This window comes from Acromyrmex echinatior, chromosome 10, assembly GCF_024713525.1.
Source record: "Acromyrmex echinatior isolate Ae372 chromosome 10, ASM2471352v2, whole genome shotgun sequence".
NCBI lineage: Eukaryota > Metazoa > Arthropoda > Insecta > Hymenoptera > Formicidae > Acromyrmex > Acromyrmex echinatior.
The window spans coordinates 1,092,130-1,113,263 of record NC_141861.1 but is presented as its reverse complement, the minus strand read 5'-3'; the positions used below and the strand labels follow the sequence as shown (position 1 = coordinate 1,113,263).

General features: G+C 36.0%; 2 protein-coding genes and 1 long non-coding RNA gene across 13 annotated transcripts in view; 1 reads left to right on the top strand and 2 right to left on the bottom strand.

The window, feature by feature from the left end:
• Window positions 1-7,038, bottom strand: part of INPP5E (Inositol-3-phosphate synthase) — a 13,916-nt gene extending 6,878 nt beyond the window's left edge. For 2 of the 3 annotated variants that reach the window (XM_087410192.1, XM_087410193.1), the window contains exons 1-4: window positions 2,395-5,284; window positions 1,199-1,508; window positions 568-1,127; window positions 20-485 (exon numbers count right to left, since the gene is read on the bottom strand). In XM_087410192.1, coding sequence (XP_087266318.1) covers window positions 20-485; window positions 568-1,127; window positions 1,199-1,508; window positions 2,395-3,355 — 2,297 coding nt within the window. In that variant the 5' untranslated portion in view covers window positions 3,356-5,284. The other variant, XM_011060171.2, reaches the window with a different exon arrangement.
• LOC147908199 (uncharacterized) lies at window positions 6,415-9,397 on the bottom strand. The gene is made up of 3 exons (XR_015546324.1): window positions 8,753-9,397; window positions 7,045-7,092; window positions 6,415-6,905 (listed from the first exon to the last, which is right to left on the bottom strand). It is a non-coding gene; the product is annotated as an uncharacterized LOC147908199 (long non-coding RNA).
• LOC105148544 (uncharacterized) lies at window positions 8,834-21,134 on the top strand. 9 transcript variants are annotated; one of them, XM_087410176.1, is made up of 7 exons: window positions 8,834-8,961; window positions 12,562-12,686; window positions 13,012-14,223; window positions 14,308-16,452; window positions 16,536-16,717; window positions 17,004-17,325; window positions 17,427-21,134. In XM_087410176.1, the coding sequence occupies exons 3-7, from the start codon at window positions 13,062-13,064 to the stop codon at window positions 17,627-17,629; spliced, it is 4,014 nt and encodes a 1,337-aa protein (XP_087266302.1). In that variant the 5' UTR covers window positions 8,834-8,961; window positions 12,562-12,686; window positions 13,012-13,061; the 3' UTR covers window positions 17,630-21,134. The 9 variants fall into 9 exon arrangements, with proteins under 9 accessions (XP_087266302.1, XP_087266297.1, XP_087266304.1 ...); XM_087410171.1 differs by having other exon boundaries at window positions 12,562-12,719; XM_087410178.1 differs by lacking the exon at window positions 8,834-8,961 and adding an exon at window positions 9,381-9,516.

Genomic DNA, 21,134 nt, shown 5'->3' with positions numbered 1-21,134 from the left:
ATAAATAACAGACACGTACGTATCGATACCCGGCCTCAATGTAGTTTTAAAGACTCCCCAGACTGGCTTGTGATCCGACGTGCACATACTTGGAACAGAATCGTATATCAAGCATTCTATAACCCCGTCCTTAGAACTAGAAATCTCGTGACTAACGCGTCTAATATATCCTCTAGTGTGACCTTTTCCTCTGAAAAGAATCCTGTCAGTATACGCGGGAGTGCGTTGCTTGCTGCTAGAATCGAAATTCTGCGTTCCCGGATCGTATTTGTAAGTGGGAGGGAACATAATTGGAGCTTCTTCGAAACCGCGCAACACTGCGCCTTCGTTTAGGATATTTTTCAACTGATCTTTGCGCATGTTTATCGGTGATTCTTGTGGAAAACATGTATTTGTAATCCATTGAATCACTTCCTCTCTCGGTTGAGCTAGACGGAAGTTTAAATCACCGCACCAAAACACGCAATCGAAATTTTGAGTTACATCTATAAAAAATAAAATATATATTTATTACATACAATGTATAAAACGTAAAACTATTAAAGCTTTAACGTTTGACATTAATACCTTTGCTTTTGTGCCGGATAGGTAGCTCTTTAGGTAGATCAAGATTTCTGACGATTCTCTTTATATCGTTGACCCGTTCTTTTACCTTGTCTTGATGTGCGGTCAAATGAGCGGTAACAAAGAGAAAGCTAGTGCCAAATATCATAAGAGCAATAGCCACTGCGCCTTTCGTTCTGAATGCTGTTCCAGTTCTCGTTGAAAAGTTATCCTCCTCCGGAATAGAACAAAACCAAATCAAGTCTCGTCTTATAAATAATGCGAGGTGAAGTGTACCGAGATTACTGCTAGTTAGTAGCACGTGCGAAGGACCGACAGTTTCTTGCAGAGCTGCCTCCCACTCATGTCGTTCGGAACATGACTCTTGTGTTCCTATAGCTAACAAATCGGGAACAGTCTCTATGTCGGATGGCAACATAAAATCGTTCAATTCCTTTGGCGGAGTCTGACCATTCATGTTCCATGTGCCGATAAAAATTTTTAATTCTCGATTAGGCAATACTTTCTCAAGTTCCACTGGTCCGAGTAAGGAATTGGCGGCGATTCTTCCATGAAGAAAATTCCTACAAAATTCAATTGTTTTTAGCCATCGAATAATGATCATTTCAGATAATTTTCTGAAAAAAAAATATACCTTTCCCGTGCTTTCTGAGTAGGAATTAAATTAAGTACTTGTGCAGCAAGTAATGATTGCTTTGCCAAACTATCCATAGACGCCCCTGTCGTTTGACGAAAGTAACGATTCTTTTTAGACAGCGCATCATGGGACGTTGAACGTGGCTTATGCTGGATCGGTGCACTTTTAATAGAATCTGGACTAGAATGTCTCATAGAGCTTGTAGGTGAGTCTACAATCAAGTTATCTGCTGATCTCCTATGAAGCAATCTACGACGTAATTGTCCTGATATACTCGGCGATAGCGATCCGGAGGAAGAATATTCACCTGAAACAGTTTAAAATTATACGTTACGCGTGAGATTCTATTAATGGAAATTGTGCGTTGTAATTGCGCAAAAGAAAGAATCATCCATTACATTTTGAAAGCAAAAAATATACACCACAGAATATATAATATATATTGATGGAGCAAATACACTTCGTGCCTAAAAATTAGTTTCATAACAGATTATAGCATTCCGTTGTAATGAAACTAAATTGTTTCAATTGCCGCCTACTGCAGTCTTGGCACTAAACGTGCAGATTCGTAATACGATGAAATTAGATAAGATTTGTTATCATTTGATTAGATATAAATATCTTGAATTCGTATTTTGAAATTAAACATTTGTTTATGTACATCAGTAAAACCATTTAATTATTTGATTAATATATTTGGAAAAAGAACAGCACCAATTGTTATTTGAATTTAAATCAAGCAATTTATTAAATTGGCTTTAAGTAGTACTGTACTTGTTCTAAATCTAATATAAGTAGTAGCCTATATTTAACTTAAACAACTATATAAAATCTACATACAGTCATCCTATAAAATATATAAGTATTCACACATATTTTCTAATAATCTAAGTTAATTAGTAAAAGATAGAGATACGTAACATACAAACAATTATAGCTGCGTACGAACAACATCACAGCGTTAAATGTATTGTTTCTAATCTAATCCAGACATAAAATAATTGTATGATTTCTTAATAGAACTAAAGTATGCAGAATGCATGTTGCCAATTTAATAATTTTTTAAAATGCTGAAGAAAAAACTTTGAAGAAAAAAATTCAATAGTTTGTAAGAACAAAATGTAAAATACTAGCAAAAACAGAAAGAATTATACATTTTAAGCACCGTATAAATTTCGTATATCATTTTGTACCTTTTTTCTCTGGTTTTTCGCGATCAGTATTACGATACTGAACCATACTGTAAACATCTGTAGGATTGTATAACTGCCGTTCCATTTCCAGGAAGAAATAAGTGATATATTTTCCCTTTGTAAAGTACTCATCCTTAAAGTATTTTTGAGCTTTCTCAGACTCAATCAGATGTTCATTTTCATCTTCTGAAGAATCTTCGAACGAATCTTCCATTGAGTCTGCAGAGAAGTCACTATCTTCACTACTCTCTTGAGAAATCGCCTTTGTTTCCTTTACTAAAAATTTACGCGCACCGCTCGTAGTATTAGTATTGTTAAGAGATTGTAATATTGCTTGTTTAGAGTCAGAATTGTAACTTTTCGTTCCATTATCGTGATGCACTTTTCCAGTATCTCCTAGAGATAACTTTGGATAACGAGAATTTATTGTATCGTTATCTTGATTTAGAAAAGTAATTTTTGTATTCATATGTCTGTCCGATCCTACTTTATAATCCAGCTGCTTATTTTTTGTAACGTTCTGATGATTCTTTTCATTTATGTCATCATCTACATTAGGAAACCTGAAACTTTCACTTTTTATAATATCTACGTTTTTACTATTTTCTAATAAATTCTTATCAATATGCGTTTCTTTTCCAGACAAATTATTTCTTGAAACTGCTACACAAATTTCACTGCCAACAGCTTTTGCAATTTTTTCATCAGAACTACAAGATGCACCTCCCATATCATCAGTTTGCCTATCGTCAAATATTTTTTTCTGCTTATTATGGAAATCTGACTGTTCTTCTAACTCGTCTTTCTTCTTAAATATGCAACGTAACTTGTTAAGGAAACTTTTCCTTCTCTTTTTGTTCGACATTTTCGGTAGATTACTCATACTCTCATTGATCAAGAAAAACACATGCACGTATCTCTCAAAGATAAACTTTACTAACTCCACGTCAACTGGAAGCATTATCTATGCCTTGTAGTGAATACACGCTTTAGAATGTAAAAGATGGAGGGGATATTCAAGGTCTGAGCATCATCAAATCACATTGCAAAATGCGCATAGGAAGATAGGAGTGTCATTTAGTTGAAATTAGATATGAAGTAACTAAAGATTTTTTTTTCTCTTTTCCCTCCACATTATTGTAGAATAAATTAACATTATTCTGAATGTTTACTATTTCATTAATGCTGATCTACTTGCTTGCCATAATGGGACCTTCTTAAATAATTGTTTAAATTTGTGTTAAAAAACTTCGTCCATATATATATATATATATATGGTGTGTGTGTGTGCATACTTAGGCCATTTATATAAAGATGAATTATACATCAAATTATAAAGTATAGAGTAAATTAAAACTACATAAATACCAATAGTTAAACCAGCTAATATTAACAGATTAATGTTAGAATCTCATCATATGTGTGGGATATATTAATATTACTATTTTTACTTGTGATATACTTTAATCGATGATCTTTTATTACATAGTTAAAAATACTTCTAGATCCTGTTTTATCCATTCTTTATTTCACAAGATTTCTGTGTCTAGAACAGTGACAGTATATGAAAGAATAGTATCCGCACTATAAGTTGCTCTACCCACATTACTGAACTTAGAGTTTAGTTGCCCACATGGTGTCATTCATTAGGCATCTAGGATGTATTATATATCTCAAATATCTTGCTGAAAAATACTTTCCGAGAAGAATGTTAGTGAAATATTTCTCAATAACTCTGATGATGAACTATCAAATAGGATGACATTTTTGAAAGATTAGAATTGCATTTGGAAGAGATTTGAGGATCTAAAACTATTTAATTTTTCTATATTGTTTATCTATAAAATGATACATAATTGATAATTATGTGTGGCAAAATGGACGAAGTTCTTTAACATACTTGATGTGTCCCAAACGATTCACCCAAATTTTTGTGTTAATTTAACACAAGATAATGCAACACAGATATTGTGTCAAAAATTAACACAAAAAAATGTAACAATTAACACTTTCACACAATTTGAAAAAAAAAATTGTGAAAATATCTTTCTTCAGTAAAATTAATAGTTATAATGTGTTAAATTAACCCATACATCCATCTTTTATTCATTAGAATAAAACTTTAATTTAAAATACATTTTAAATTATAGACTATATTATAGACTTAGAATGTACGTTTTAAAACTGTATTATGTTTATGTTATTTGTTTACTTACTCAAAAATGATGACTTTAACACTAAGAAAAGTGTCAAACATCAAAATAACGTAAAATATTCAATAACACAATCACATTATGTCAAATCAATATTCAGGTATATTAAAAATACAACACAAAAATTTTAACAACAGCCGATTTTAATACAAGTACAGAATGGTTTTTACTGTGTACACAGTTAGAAAATTTGTGTTAAATTTAACACATTTCACATGCCCCGAACAGTCCATTCAAATGACCACTTTTTATGTTAATTTAATACGAGATAAATATAGTTAGAAATATATTACATAAAAAAATTAACACAAAAAAATAATAGTGATACAATTTGTAAGCAAACTATAGAAAATATGTTTTTTTCAATAAAATTAACATGTATGATATGTTAAATTAACATGTAATTTATATTAAAATTTACATTTTAAAACAATTTTATGTTTCGTTCTTACTCGTAAACTAATTCGTTACTTACTCGTAAATTGTGTTATTTTGACACTAAGAAATGTTAAATATCGATTTAACACAAAATATTTCAACTTAATCACATGTGTCAAAATTTTAACAAGGATTTGAGTGGACCGTTTTCAACATAAATATAAAATATTTTTTATCGTGTAGTACACAAATTTCATATCTAAATCAATAATATTCAAATGCTGTGATACATTTGTAAAACTTACCTTCTATATAAGTTGTAGGACGCTGTTCCTTTCCTATTGCTACATTACTCCTTCTGACTACAGTCTCTTGAATTGCTTGAGCCTGATCCTTGGCTTGATCATTTGCAACATGCATCTCTTCCTGCTCAACTAGTACGTCCGTTTCATGATCCACATTGATGGAAGCTACCTCGGACTTGACCGAGGTATGACTCAACGTCATCGGGGAAAGTCTGCTAATGGTTAAGCTCTGGGGTGGTGTTCTGCTACGTTCGGTCATAGCACAGCACAGGGACAGTTTGGTGCTAGTTTGAGATCCATGTTGCGAGCTTTCTATCTTGGAGTTCCTATTTGAATCCCCGTCTTTGTAGGAGGACTCCAAGCAGCCGACCTTAGTCTTTTTGTTCATAAGCATGCGACAGAGGGACTTTTTCTTCTGTTTTGATTTTGGAGAAACCTCTGCCTTATTTGAAACGCTAGAGACGTTATTTCCCTCACTCTGATCCATAATACTCGCAGCATTTAACACGAGATTACCGATTATATCCTTTTATATTATCCCTCTCCGTAATCACTCGTTGAATTACACCAATTTTTTATACATCTCTAATTATAGTTAAAAAAAATTCTTCTATCATAGTCGCAGGATGCATTGAAATATATCATAGAAAAACTCTCAAAAATATTCTTTCTATATTTCAAATTATGGATAAGCTCTTAACGAATAGAAAATTATACAATTTACATGTAATCATTTCCATTTGTAGCCATACAAAGTGAAGTACATCCAATATACAAAATGTTTCACATCTTAATAGTATTCAAGCATATGTCAAGTATGTGTCGTTTGCACTTAATTATCAAATAATAATATCTAAATTCTGCGGGATCAATTGCGTAACGTATTACAACGTATCCTGTAAGTATCCATGAACTATAATATGCTTTTTAATGTCAGTTCTACTCCCTGATTCGAACGTTCAGTCATGTGGGAGGATGTCCAATGATGATATACTGCAAGTTGATATATCACACTTGGGGTATTGACGAGTGATACTTTTGGCATTTGGACATTTGGACTAGAACAGATGACTAGAATCGAGTCGGCTACTTCATGCGGATCTGCACGTTCTCTCCGCCGACGCTTTTCCTCTTTTTTCCTTCGTGAGCTACATCGAGCAATCGCGTCGTTTTTCATTCAACATCACGGTCGCTTAATCAAATTTATCAAACCTCGGGTGTCCTCGTCTTCACGTTTCACATTAGTCTAATTGACTTGACACCCGAAACACTACCATGTCTCCTGATCTCTGTGTCCAGGCGGTCCATCTCGGTCAGTTAAGAGCGATCGAATCAACGCGCATTAATTTATTAGCTTAGCTGACCACTGGTGTATTCACGAGACTCGGATCGCGAACTTGCGGCCAGATCGAACGCGTCAACACGTCATTCACCCGCCGAAATAACAAACCGCTGAGGCGCGAGACTCGATCGAATGTGGACACTCGAACCTCGGCCTCCATCCCCGTAACGGCGACGATGCGTCGAGCACATTGCGCGATCAGAAGTCGTACTGGGTTGGTTGAGCACTCATTTCTCTCTTTTTTCCCGTTCCTCCTTCATCTTATCTATTTCCCTGGAACAGTAAACGAGGCTCACACTGCTCACAGTGCTCGCATTCGCGCCTCACAATCAGCAATGCCCGCATACACAGCACTGCACAGCATCAACTACTGACAGTACTGACACTACTGACTAGCGCAATCGCAACCAACCGTGAAATTGCGAGCCATCGCGTTCGCAGCAGACGATGGAGGACGGCCCTGATAAAAAAAAAGTTGATAGAGAACGAGCAAATATTCTATTTACATAAATATAAATAGAAAAATCCTATCATTTTAAATATGAAATCTGGTTCGTGAATTAATTAATTTGAATTAGATTTTATATAGGAATCTTATACTAATTATATATATATATATATATATATATATATATATATATATATGTATAACCCAATAAAATATTGTACAATATGATAGAATTCATATCCGATCAATCGTGAGGCTCGCGAGGTCATCGATAGAAAAGATAGAAAATTATGTAAACTTATAGAAAACGATGCGAATTGATAGAAATCCTATCATCCTTTATAAATTTTTTTTAGAATACGTCCACCAGATTAACAATCGATGAATTTCGACGTCACAGGAAACGAAAAAGCCACAGTTTCCGAGACGAAATGCCGCGCATCATAGTTCTAGTCATGGTGGAAGAAACAAAGGTGTGTTCTTGCCAGCTCTTGCGCATTTTGGGTGTATTCATTTAGAACAACAATCACTCACTGAGCTGCTTAGTGATCTCTCATCTGATTGATATATTTTAGAATCTAATGGAATATACCAATCAAATGTGGTCCATATTTTAGAATCTAATGGAATATATCAATCAAATGAAAGAGCTCATTGCCCAGCAAACGAGAATGGATTGAAATGAATTGAAATGGATTCAGATTTTCAGAAATATTGATTCACGAATGTTAAAATGAATGCTTTTCAATTCTGAATGCATTTTTATTCATTTATAGGAATTGCATGGAGCGTATCTCTATGTCTTTCAATCTAAAAATAATATTGGGTCATCTAAAAAATATCCGCGGTTTTTTGTCACTAGATGTGTGTTGATGGTCATATATCTAGTGACAAAGTACCGCGGATACTTTTTAGATGACCCAATAATATTTCAGAACGTGCTTTTGTCTCTAAAATTCTATAGTATGCGTAACGTAAATTATAGCATGTTAGCTGACATCATTGTAAGCGCAATCTGGGTATCATTCATGAAACTTTATCCCTAGGATGAAAAGTGAAAATTTACTATTGAAATTAATGGAGAAATTTTTTACTTTTCACTTTCCATTCTAGAGATAAAGTTTCATGATTGATACGGGCTATAGGATTCTATTTAAAGGGAGAGAGTGGCGAACTGCATCATGTAACTCGTCTCTTTTGATTGGATGCGGGCATCAAAGCTCCATAGGCATGGAAGAAAATTGGTCCCCCCGTCCTGATTGGACGCAATTTGTCATTCTCCCTTGGAGTAAGTCACTAGATTTCTAAAATATCGCAAACTCGCATCCATTTTGACGCGAAACGTGGCCATTTTTAATTTATGTATACGTATTTCTGTATACGTACTTTATTTTGGAAAATAAAGATGTCAAGTACGTAAATAAATGTTTTTTAATTGTAATTAATTTATTTATGACCAACAAAAACATATAAATGCTTAATTTATGTATTTAATTTAATACAAGTTTATTTGTTGCAGAGGAATTTAATACATGAAAGTGTACGAAGGGACAGTTTAAAAATGAATCACCAACCACCATGCTTGAAATCATGCTATGTGCACTTCGATCATTTTGACGCGACATATCTGAAATCATTTGCAGTACATACTTAAGAAATCTAGTGATTTTACCTTTTCAGGCTCTCGAGTCGCGACGCGTCGGCTTGCTTGAAAAACAAAAACATGATTCGTGCCGCCACCGCTAGATGTCAGGCCGGCGCAAGACGGTCTGGCTCGCTGTATGGATGGCCACCATTGTTGAAATACTGATTTGGTTGATGCCCCGACGATTTTGGGGCTGAAAATCGTAAAATCGTTCGTGGCGATAGGGTTTCGTTGCGGTAGGTGCATGAAAATCTGTTGTTGCATTTGCGGTTGTGTGTGTGTATCTTTTCTGCTGTTCCATAATCCATTTCTATGCCGAGTGATCAGGGCCGACGACGATCGGTCCACGCACCTTTCGTGCCTTCCTTCATCGTGTGATCATCGTCGACAACGATTGGCGTCTCGGTGATAGTGCGGTGACGAGATCCCGTTGTCAGATCGGGAAAACGCAAGTGAATATTATATTGTGCGCCCGCGCGATAATCGCACGAAGGGCCAAGGGGACAAGGGGAGTAGAGGTGGATCGCGCCGCGTCGCGCCACGGCGTTCCGTTCCGTTCCGGCGCGCTCTCGCTACTCTCTCTCTCTCTCGCTCTCGCGCTCTCTCTCTCTCTCTCTCTCTCTCTCTCTCTCTCTCTCTCTCTCTCTTCGTGTGTGCGCCGCTGTGTCGGTACTCGGTGGTGTGGTTTTTCGCTGGCGCGATCGGCGCGCAACTCCGTACCGTACACACCGGATCGCGTTTACGGATCTGTGCGCTCGTGTGACTCGTGTCAGTGCGATCAACATCAAAACGTGCGTATCATTCCGTGTTGCTTCGTTTTTTTTCCCTCCTTCCTGCTCGTCAAATTTATTCCTTCCTTCCCACCCACCGTCGTAATCGTCGTTGCCGCCGGTGGGCAATACGACGCCGTGTGTAACGTACGTGCGTTACGTTCATCTTTCGCGCATCGTGTATGTATGTGTGTGTGCGTGTGTGTGTGCGTGTGTGTGTGCGTGTGCGCGCTGCATGTGTATATGTGTGTGTGTGTGTGTGTGTATGTGTGTATGCTAATACGTGGATTTGCTGCTATAACCGCTGCCGGTTTATCCCGTCTTGTCGCTGTGATTTACCCGGTGCCTACTCGCGGTATACATATATATACTCGCAGCGGTTATCGTGCACCATCGTGGACGCTTCGGTCAGCGGTGACACACGGCCAGTGCTCCTTCAAAAACGTTCGTCGACACGGGGTGCGTGGACCACGGGTGCCTCCTTCCTGCGTCTCCCCCTCTTTTTCTCTCTCTTCTTTGTCTGTCCCTCCTCCCTCCTGCTCCCTCTTTCTCTCTCTCTCTCTCGCTCTTGTTCGTTCATGACACGTCTTACCCGCGCGTACATAGGTGTCCGCACGACACGCTATCGATGTGTACGGCCGCGCGAATGTACAGTACATGTACGTGCATCTGCACAGTAAATGTACGGGATAAACGTGTTCGGCACCACTGTCGTCGCTATAGCCTTTCGTGTATGCATGCTGTACTTCGTTCTTTCTATTCCGTTTCTCTCCTACTCAGTAAACGGCGTGTGTAAGTAAACGCGCGCGGTGCGTGTCATCGGGATCGCGAGCCGATTCTCGGAGCATGTGACACCGGGCTGATCATATTATACGTACAGCACAGATCGTTCGTTTTAGCAACGTTGCAGCAATGTTGCGCTGCAAGCTTTGTGCGTGCTATACGTCTCCTCTCGTGAATGTCACCACAATAGCGATATTGACGTCCGCGCGAGGACAACGATGACAACGTGGAACCCAAAGCTCGCAGCGGACCGTTAGGCACGATTGCCGTCGCGACTTTTCCGTTTTTTTTTTTTCGAAACCTCATCTGTCCTCACCTCATTTTTTCCTTTTCCAAGCGACAACGTTTATAATACGATCGCCACGTTACTCTTTCACGAATACCGATGAGTTGATGGTTTGACGCATTTTTGCGATGTGATGATAGGATTTGGAAAAAAAGAAATATTCGACAAAGTGGCAAATCGCAATGGACGCGTCGGTCTTTCATCGTGGTTATGCTTGAAAGTGTATATACGAGCTGACGATTCGCCGATACACGTAGTGGATAATAGCTGTTTTGATAGTCGATGTCAATGGGTCGTATGAATAAAAGCAAAGTGAATGTTCTTGACGGAAGGTGGAAGCGTGAGGCGTGTTTGTCTGTGTGTGTATTTAATAACGAATTCGGTCACTTGCACTATACTGAAAACTGCTGTTCGTGAAATTAGCACGATGAAGTTAAATGTAAAAGTATTTAGGTCTGATTACACCAACGTTACTTTGTTATATTTTGCTATACTTGCGTTAAGTAAAACTTAAAATTCTCTTTTTCTCTTTTTTAAAGTCAAGAGAAAAAGACAAGGAGAGAGTTTTAAGCCTCACTTAAAATCATGTTCAAAGTAATGTTGGTGCAATCGGATTTTAAACATCTTAAACAATTAAATACCCAGTAATGATATTATTACGTTATTTAACAGAATATACATGCATTATTTTATTGTTAAAATTAATTATATTATGCTATTACATTTAGATACTTTATATAAAGCAGCCTCTAATATATATTAATTTAATAGCAAATTCGCACTAGAGCGCACTAATTGTATTAAAGTTATTGTATATTGATTTAATTTGAATGTAAAAATGAATATAAAAATGAAATTCAAATATTTTTAATTATAACATATATATTTTACTCAGGGTTAAGTTAAAAAGTTAAAAATTAAGCTAAAAGATTGTAAAATTAAGTAATTTTAATTTAACTTAGTTTCATTGTAGACTCTTAACTTTTTAATTTAATTTAGTTAAATTAGTTTTATCAATAGACTATTAACTTTTAATTTGATTTTTCTGAAATTAACGTTTTTAGATCCAATACCAGGAGATAATGAGTATATAATTTAGTAATCAATTTTACTAATTAAATTAGATATTTCATTGTTTTATCAACTTGTACCTTAAATTTTCAAATTAAATTAATCAGAGTAGGGACTAATTTTACTTAATAATACAATAGAACGTATAGGGGATTTAATCTGCTTTTATAATTATGTTAAACACATATCTTTAATCAATTTGTGAGTGACAGAACCAGTGCTCACAACTCTTTATCTTTTTCTAGTTTTAAGAATAAGAAAAAGATGAAGAGTAAGTTGAAGCAAGTTTAAAGTTAATATATTTATATTTGTTACAAGTAGTGTAAATAATCAAATTCACATTAGAACAAAAGATTGAGAAGAAAGCGTTATCCTGCGTTCTTTATTCTTATTTAGTCGCGGTTCTTTAATCGTCCTATGGAATATTTACTGCGTGTTTTGAAATATTTGCCTAGAGAGCGTAAATGATCTAAATGTTTTGCTGCGTTTCATTCGAGCTGATATTCTTTACCTATATTTAGACTGCAAGCTGCTAAGTTGTGATCTGTTTTGTTTTGTCTCATATTGGCGAAAATATTTATTTTCTAAATAAAAATTTCAAACTTACTACACAGGCTATAATATTTTATTTTCCGCTTAAATTCCTGTATTCTTATGTCACATATTATATTAGCAGCTTGCTCAAGTCAGCATTTGTAATATCGTGTAAATATTGTGAAGAATTATAAGGTTTTTGTGAGAATTGTATTGTTTTTTTATTGCTACATTTCTCTTGACTGCACTAGAATTTTTGTCAAATTTCAAATCTACTATTTTATTTCAAGTACAAAAAGTGTATATTAGTTTATAAAAATAGACCTATAATTTAAAAATTTTTGCGATATATCTATAGATCAGTAAGAGAAATATTTCTGTTATGATTACAGAATCTCTACAAACGTCTAAATCGCCAGAAGAAAAGTTTGATAAGTTTCTGGATATAGAGCGATATTACTACTATTGTCAGAGTACAAATGAGAGAAATAAAAGTAGTCCAGATCTACAGTATGGTGTGAGTTATCACGACTCTTCTATTCCTGCAATGGTAAAATATAATTATTGTGTTATTATTTTGTATATGCTTTTTTGTATGTTTTACTCTGTATATACGTTCTTTAATCGCGACCAAAACAATCGTAAAATTAAATATTTCTATGTTATAATGTAAATTACAACGTCATTTATTTCTAATTGTAAAATAAATTTTGATACCAATATTGTTGTCTATCGATCTGTTGCTTCCTGACATTTTGAATTATACTAGCATGTGTCATTTCGCCTCATAACGCAATAAAATTTCTGGTACATGTAAATTACGATAAATTTTTTGTTTCTAGGACTACACATATTTGACGTTGCGCCACAATGGGCGCTACCAAACAATTTTATGCAGCGGATTGATCTACAAGCATTGGTAGCACATAATACCGCGCAGAATATAGATGACTTGTATTACAAAACAAAAGATACCACGGAATCTATTAATTTAAACTTGATATATTCTACAAAGTTATTACCAACGGCACGACACGATGATAGGATAGTGAATTCTAATGTACTGATTGGTACAGTTAATGAATCACTATCCATAAAAACGGGAAACCTGCAGGAGGAACGAAAGAATAGGCTAGTTAGCTGCCAGAAGGATTTCGATGAGGAAACAGACTCTAATTCGCTAAATATCAATAAAACAACGGAGCTTACGTGTTCGTTCACAAAAGATAAAACCAAAGTTTCGTCTGAATCGCAGAGAGAAATTTGTTACGACACTAATATTGGTCTGTTTAGTTGTGTGTCAAAACATTCGATCGAAAATATTATCGGATTAAAAGTTACATCAGATAATATTCAGCACGATAAAGAAGCTTGCGATTCTAATTGCATCATTTCTGTAGCAGATGAGCCACTTAATTTAGTAATAAATTCAAAAAAATGTTCACAATGCTGTCATACTTATAGTGAGACGAAAAATCAACTCTGCAATTGTCCACATTTGTCAGATGTCGATAAAGAGACACTTTCAGTAGATGGTGCCATTTTAAGACAATTAAATCATTCCCCTAATGTACAAAGTTTTTATAATGTAAAGTACAAGAAAGTAGATTATGGTTTATTGAAGCTTTCTGATTTAAATGAATTGTCATGTAACTCGAAAAAAGGCGAAGAATTACTGAAAACTATTGATAAATTGCATGTTGATGAAGTAAATGGAACGGTTATAACAAACAGTAATTTGAAGCAAGAGAGTGTGTATCTGGACAAATACATCACGCATATATTATCATCACGCTTAAGTGATTGTAAATCGAAATCATTACCTTGGACACATTTACAATTGAATGTCAAATGTAATAATATTAAGAAAGAATGCTGTAGTGAGGAAGAGGCACACAAGTCAGAAAATATCGATCTAGTGACCGCCTGCAATCCGAGATTAAGTAATTGGGCGTGTTTCGAAATGTCAGGACAGTATCCAGGTCATAGCCGACCACCGGTTGGCACACCTCCACCACAAACTGTCTGGAATCATCTGATGCCACCAGGTCAAGGTAATTTTAAATTCCAGGTATTTAATGCGATATTTTTTCAACATCATAATAAATTAATTAATAATGTGATGATTACGCTTCCAGCTCTTAATATCCATCCGACGTTGTCTGGTGCCTCATTGGGAACAGCCGGGTTTTACACACATCCATCCATAGCGCGAGCGTCCCATCTACCGTCTCAACTCACTCCACAACTTGCTCACACACAAGCACCGCCGACATGGCATACACCCACAGTTCCCTCGAAGAGCGTCACATCGGCGAACACGCCGGGCAATCCCCTGTTCAGTTTACAAATGTTGGTGGATAATCGCCAAAATCCAAATCAATATAGAAGTTCGCCTGGCTCCCAAAACACTTTAGATCTTTCATCTACATCGGAGATTATGGCGGAGAATTACGCTCGGATACCTCAGGATATTCCCATCAGTTTGACCGCGAGAAACGTGGATAAGGGCAATCGAAACGGAAACATAATCTCACCACCCATACCGCTTAACGGAGAGACTTCATCAGATAGCGGAATCAGCTCGTCTGTACCGACGCCGAACTCGGTCAGCGAACCAGTTTCGCTATCGACGAAGGAGATGACCACTCCTAAGATAACAGTGAAAAACTTTGAAAGTAATCTAAAGGGAGTCGCCAATCTTCATGATAAGATTAAAGAAATGAATGTAGATAATTTTACGCAGAAAGTGATAAATTTGCCGCCTAGTGTAACGATAGAGAGGGTGGTTACGGAAAAAAAGGAGTCTGAAGTTTCGAAAGCTAAGGATACGTTGAGTGTTATCGCGCAAGTGCCAAGGAATGTCTTACCTGTTATAGTCAATCTTACATCCAAGATGGAGAAAGACGTTACGGACAGTCCTAAGCGAGAATCCTCTTCTGAGAGGGACAAGAAACATGAGGAGACAAGTGTGAGGTCACCTAAGAATTTGCCAAAGAGGGGCAAAAAAGGTGTTGATTCTTTGTTAGAGAAATTGGAAGGAGGAAATAAGAAACTTGGGAATACTGAGAATATCGGTTCGGTGATCGTGATGCCGATAGAGGAAAAGGACACGTCCAGCGTTAAAAGTATGTCACCGGAACGACAGAAGTCTAAATCGCCGACTCGGGAGGATGAAGTAGTGTCGCCAGCTTTCAGCAACGATGACTCGAATGATAACACTAAGCAACGTAGGAAACGAAAACTGGAAAAACCTGTGAGGCTGAGCAAGGACTCGAAAACAGAGGTCGAGGACATGGAACTTGAGCCCACGGAACCTACGGAACCGAGGATTATTGACCCATTGTTGGAAGAGACGACTAATTCTACACTGGCAGCCGAGATCAAGACGACAGAGGAGCAGATAACCAGAGAAGCGGAGGAAAGAATATCAAATAAGACAGCAATAGACGAAATCACGGAGGAAAGATCAGAGGAAAGTCAACCGGTTCGAAGACGGAGTAGTAGCGAGGATACTACGACTAGTAATCTGATATCGACAAATCAGAGGACACGAAGAAAATCCAGTGAGGACGCATCGTCCGAGTTCCCGAAGATAATGAGCCCAAAGGACACGAGTAATACGACAACGGCAACAAATCCTTTCGTTGAGGTTGAGTCGGAACTAGCAAAAATGTTCGCTGGAATCGTGGAAGCGGACCCGGAAGTCAAAAATGAAGAATTAAAAGTAGAACTTGCAAACGCGCAAATCCAAGATGATAATGCCGCTGTGAAATTCGAAAGTCTCGAAAATAATATATTACCGATAACAGATTCTCAGAACGTTCAGAGCAATCCCATTGATGTTTCTTCCACGGTGGACACAAAACTGTCGGGGAAAAGAGGTAAGAAGGGCAAAATGCAGGGTGGAAAGAGAAAAATCTCCAGGTCGACGGAGAACATTTTTGGTACGACAGACGATTCTCCGAAAGAGGTAAAGAAGAGACGGATGTCCAAAGGCTCGAAGAAGCAGGATCAAGCTTCGAAGAAAACAAAGAAAAATACCAAGATTGATGGTCTGAGAGAGATGGCGTATGATTCTGGTTCGAACGCGAGTTCGATTAGGTCCCGAGGACCAGTGGTTCACGTGGAGGGGCCAAGGGACAGTCCGTTGAGTATCCAAGTAGTTAATGCACCTCGGGAAGAAGAAGAGGAGAAGAGTAAAGAGAAACGGAAAAGCGTCGGCAACGGGAACGGAGGCCGAAGCAAAAGGCTTAGTCATCAAAACGATTTAGATTACAGAGGTACGCCTGTGAGATGAAAAGTTGTTTCTATAAGTGTTTATTTTTAGAATGAGATTTAATTTATCGCTCATCCTTGTCCACAGGTAAAGTTAGCAGAGCAGGTCTCTTCAGTTCAACATTATCCTCGCGATACGACGCGCACACTACGGATTCGACTTGGATCTGCGTATTTTGTAAACAGGGTCCTCATTCTGTTATACCTGGCGATTCGTCCAGGCCGCATCCGAATTTGGCCGGACCGCATATCGCGACTGGAACTTACACGGTAAATATATATTCTATCTGAATTATTTAATGCTTCAAGTAACTCGATATATTTAATTTGAGGCAAGTAAATATTTAGCACTAAACGCAATGGACTATTAAACTGGTTCTATATTAATCACACCGTAGCGTCATAAGCGTGTTACAAATGTTGTGGTCCAATCAATGTCAAGCTAGCGACTCTACTTGAATTGCAATGCTGCGATACGATTAGTGCAGAAGCAGTTTTAGAAGCGAGTAATTATGTATTAACATTACGAATAATATACGGTAAATGCCTGCGACAGGTTCCAGCTGGCGTGTTAAGTGACTTATTTGGTCCATATTTAATTGGCAAAGAGCGATTAGAAGATGGCATTTTATCGGCCGATGAACAGGAAATTACGACAGAACAGAAGAAAGGCGGTAAGAACAAGAGGAGCTTGAGGTACGCTGGTCTAGCTGACCAGTTCTCCGCAAAAATGGGCAAGAAGAAGCGAAATTCCGTTGAAAGTAACACAAACGTCATTTTTACGGGTATGACTCTGCATCCCGGCGGAGAGGAACAACGATGGGAGGTATGGCTTCATGAACAATGCGCGGTTTGGGCAGCCGGGGTATATATGGCAGGTAAGTCATCAGAATGATGGAAGTGGAAAGACAAGAAAAGCGATGGAATTGTATAGTTCGAAAGTAATATGTAATATGAAAATTGGGATTGTGTTTGGCAGGTGGTAGAGTGACAGGATTGCAAGAGGCTGTGTGGGACGCCGCTAAATCAGTATGTGACTCCTGCGGCTTGACAGGCGCGAATATCGGTTGCGTGAAACGTGGTTGTAAAGCTGTCTCGCATTATCCATGCGCGCTGACGAAAGGCTGGCATCTCGACACAAATCAGTACATACCTAAGTGTAATCTTCATCGAGTTACGTGAAACTCCGGTGAGTTTATGAGCATAGACTAATATGGAAGTAGATTGTATTTACATTATATCACACTAAGATCCGGCTTTAATTAGATGCACCGAATAATGGGCAATAATGTAAGAAACTAAGTAATATAAATCCGTTTATGACTGAAGATAGCCTTACTAGTTGGTAAGGTATGTTCTAGTTAATAAAGGAGCAAAACATCCTCATGCGATAAAAATCAGTCTATATGTAACATAAGTTACATCGCGATCGGAATTTATAGGGAAAAGAGTAATCGATGTAACACCATAAATAGATCAAATTTAAAATATTAAAATATAATATATTGTTTGTTGATTTAATATTCTATTTTTTCTGTTCTAAATACATATAAATCGACTTTCTTATTTAACGATGAATTAGGGTCGTGCGATCATAAGATGTTTTGTGATTGCTCCTTGTATTATTTTACGCGTATCTGGAACATGAAAGTATAAGTATGAAAATGTATGAAAACAATTATATTAATTTTCCAGATATCAAGTTTAGAATCAATATGCTCGGAAAAAATATCTTCCAATGTACAAGATGTTTAAATGAAAATGCTATTAAAAAATTATTTCTGAGAATTATAAAAAGAAAAAATGGCGAATGAAAGTTGAAGTAATAGATATTTTTCTTCGTAATTGAATTTAACTTTTTTGGTGGCCTTGAATAGTGGCCTTTTCGACTTAATATAAAGGCAAGATATAAAATGCAAAATTTTTTTAAATTTTGAATTTATAGAATAACTCATAATATCACTATTGAAGAACAATGATAAAAAATAAAAACGTTTGCTTTTTTTACTCATGTTTGTAAAAATCTAAAGATTTTCTTAACAACATCATGTACGCAGGAATATGCAAACAGGGCATATTGTATTTAATGCTGTCGAATTTGAAATCTGTAAAATTGTGGCAGCCAAAATTGGATGCATATAAATATAGTAAGACAAATAAGTTAGTACGACAAGTGAAAATTGAATATTTTCTTTTCTTTTTCGCGAAAATTGAGCATGGACATGTAAAACAAGTGTTCTCTCATGAATGTAAAAAAAAGAATTGTGTTGCTACATGTTTTATTTTTTTTTTATTTGTGTTGCTACATGAATTATTAACTCACAACTATGTACACGATCCACATAAAATCTACATTTTTATTACATTTTGATATATTAATATATTTTTGTAGCTGCTTTTCATGTAAATTTTTATTTGATTTTGCGTGTTGTAAACGGATTGACAATTTCGTAAAGAGAAATATTTTTATACTCGCATCGAGCGAGATTAAAATGAGAACACTTGTAAGACTTTAGTATCGCTGTATCTAATATAATGTAACAAAGAATACATCACATTGCATTCAGTGATACATTTTATATGGCGTCATATTTACTGTCACTTTATCATATTTAATATATCTGTACGGTCGTGAAACCGGTGATTCAGATCCAATGTCTCGCATACGGTTTATTGTTAACGATTAAATTAATAGTTATGGCATTATCATGAAATTTGTAATAATTACTGATTTATATATGTATATTTTATATTAATTTTTTTCATATTAATACGAAAATTTATTATCGTCATCTTTGCTGTCATTATCGTCATCATCGTTCTCATTGTATTTTATAAGTGTAAGAGAGGCAAATTTTCGCTACGACAAATGTAATAATATTAACAGGTGATTCTCTTACTACATCAGGGAGAACTAGCAAAGATCAAGAAAATTGTATAATAATAATATTACATAGAAAAATACGATGTATATATAATATTAGTTTGCGTAGAAAAAAAAGTATATACATATATGTATAATATATATATGTATTATGTGTATGTATACATATATATATGTATTGTGTATGTATGTATATATATACATCATATAAATTGAGTACATATTGAAAATAGCCGTCACGTCTCCCCACACAGCATAGAATACGATAAATTAGATGTAATCATTTTTAAATAGTAACTATGTATTCAGAGACGAAGTTATTGAGCGTAAAAAAAAAAGATTCTTTGTACATACATAGTGCATAGCGACAAATGTAAAAAAAAAAGATTATCTCTGAGAACATTTTATTTAGAAGCTTAAATCATGTTTTAAAAAAATAATAAAAAGAATGACAAGTTCACACTTCAGAAGAAAAGTATCGTAAAGCCTAATTTTCTTTTTTGTGAGACTTTTCGAGACCGTTTCGATACTCCTTGACATCAAGGTTGGTCTTTATATAAAACAGACGGATACAGCCAAAAAGTACCGCTTAGATGTAAGAGAGATATGAAATATAAACCAAACGCTTATAATCTACAACTGTGTATGAAAGGGAAACAAAAAATTTTATCTTAGAAGGAGTAATTGTAATATTATTTGTGATACAAAGAAGCAAAAGAAGAAAGGAAGAAGATAAATTCTGAAGTGAAACGAACGAGATATATATATATTATATATATCTATATATATATTATATATATCTGTTCGTTTTTTGTCGTCGCGCACACGGCTTTGCGTACATGAAGTATTTGCGGCGTGCGTCCCCGTGTACAATAGAATTTTTGTAGTATGTCCGTAATATAGCATTGTGTACATTGTCACTTAGGCTCGCCTGGATAAGTAAAAGATCTAAGGGCAGTTACTGCATTACCGAGATATTGTAGAAAGATTCTTTAGGAATCTCTTGATGCATCTCTCGTTTCGTACGCAGAGCCGTGCTCGCCGTAGCGTTGAAGCATGCGTCTTTGTCGCGTTTATTATTATTATTATTTTGACGATTTGTATAAATGAGACGAACTTGCGACTTGTAAATTGCACGAGTGAGAGGCGTAGGTGTGAGGCGTCGAGACGAAACTGCGTCAAACACAGTAAAACCTGAATATCACGATGCCTAAGTAATTTGTATAAAAAAGAAAGAAAAAAGGAAAGACGAATCTGTAAAGTAAAACAAGAAACTCATGTATGTGGCCGTAAGAAAAAATAAAACGTGACAGCAACAGTCGCTGTATGGATTGGCAGCAGCAACGGGAAGTATCATCGTTATCGTTAGGGCGAGAACGAGATTAGGTATCTCTTATTCCTGATCTTCGTAACGTATACTTTAAGTCTAATTCGTTTTTTAGCGTTTACTTTTTTCTTTTTTTCTCCTTAGCTTCTTTCGCTCCACTGTATCTCTCTTTCTCCGTTTTTCTTTCTAGCTTTCGTCTGTTTATTCTTTTTCTTTCTTGAGTCGGATAGATGTAATTCTTTTTTTTGTGACCTGGTTTAATGTGTAATAATTATTAAGAAAGATATTGGTTAAACTCTATTTAATAATACAGAATGGTGAAGAAATTGGCGAATTGTATTTGAAGATCAATACAATAATACGATTAAGAGAGAAAAAATATACATCTTTGTGTAATATAAATATAATAAATAATAAAACACAATATGTGCGCGCGCGTGCACGCGCGTGTGTGTGTGTGTGTGTCAGCTACTGTA

Excerpts from the sequence above, each read along its gene's own strand:
- LOC105148544 (XM_087410176.1), top strand. The coding sequence starts at position 13,062 with ATGCAGCGGATTGATCTACAAGCATTGGTAGCACATAATACCGCGCAG. Across the intron at positions 16,453-16,535 it reads AAACGATTTAGATTACAGAG|GTAAAGTTAGCAGAGCAGGT; the intron begins GTACGCCTGTGA and ends CCTTGTCCACAG. Across the intron at positions 17,326-17,426 it reads AGCCGGGGTATATATGGCAG|GTGGTAGAGTGACAGGATTG; the intron begins GTAAGTCATCAG and ends TGTGTTTGGCAG.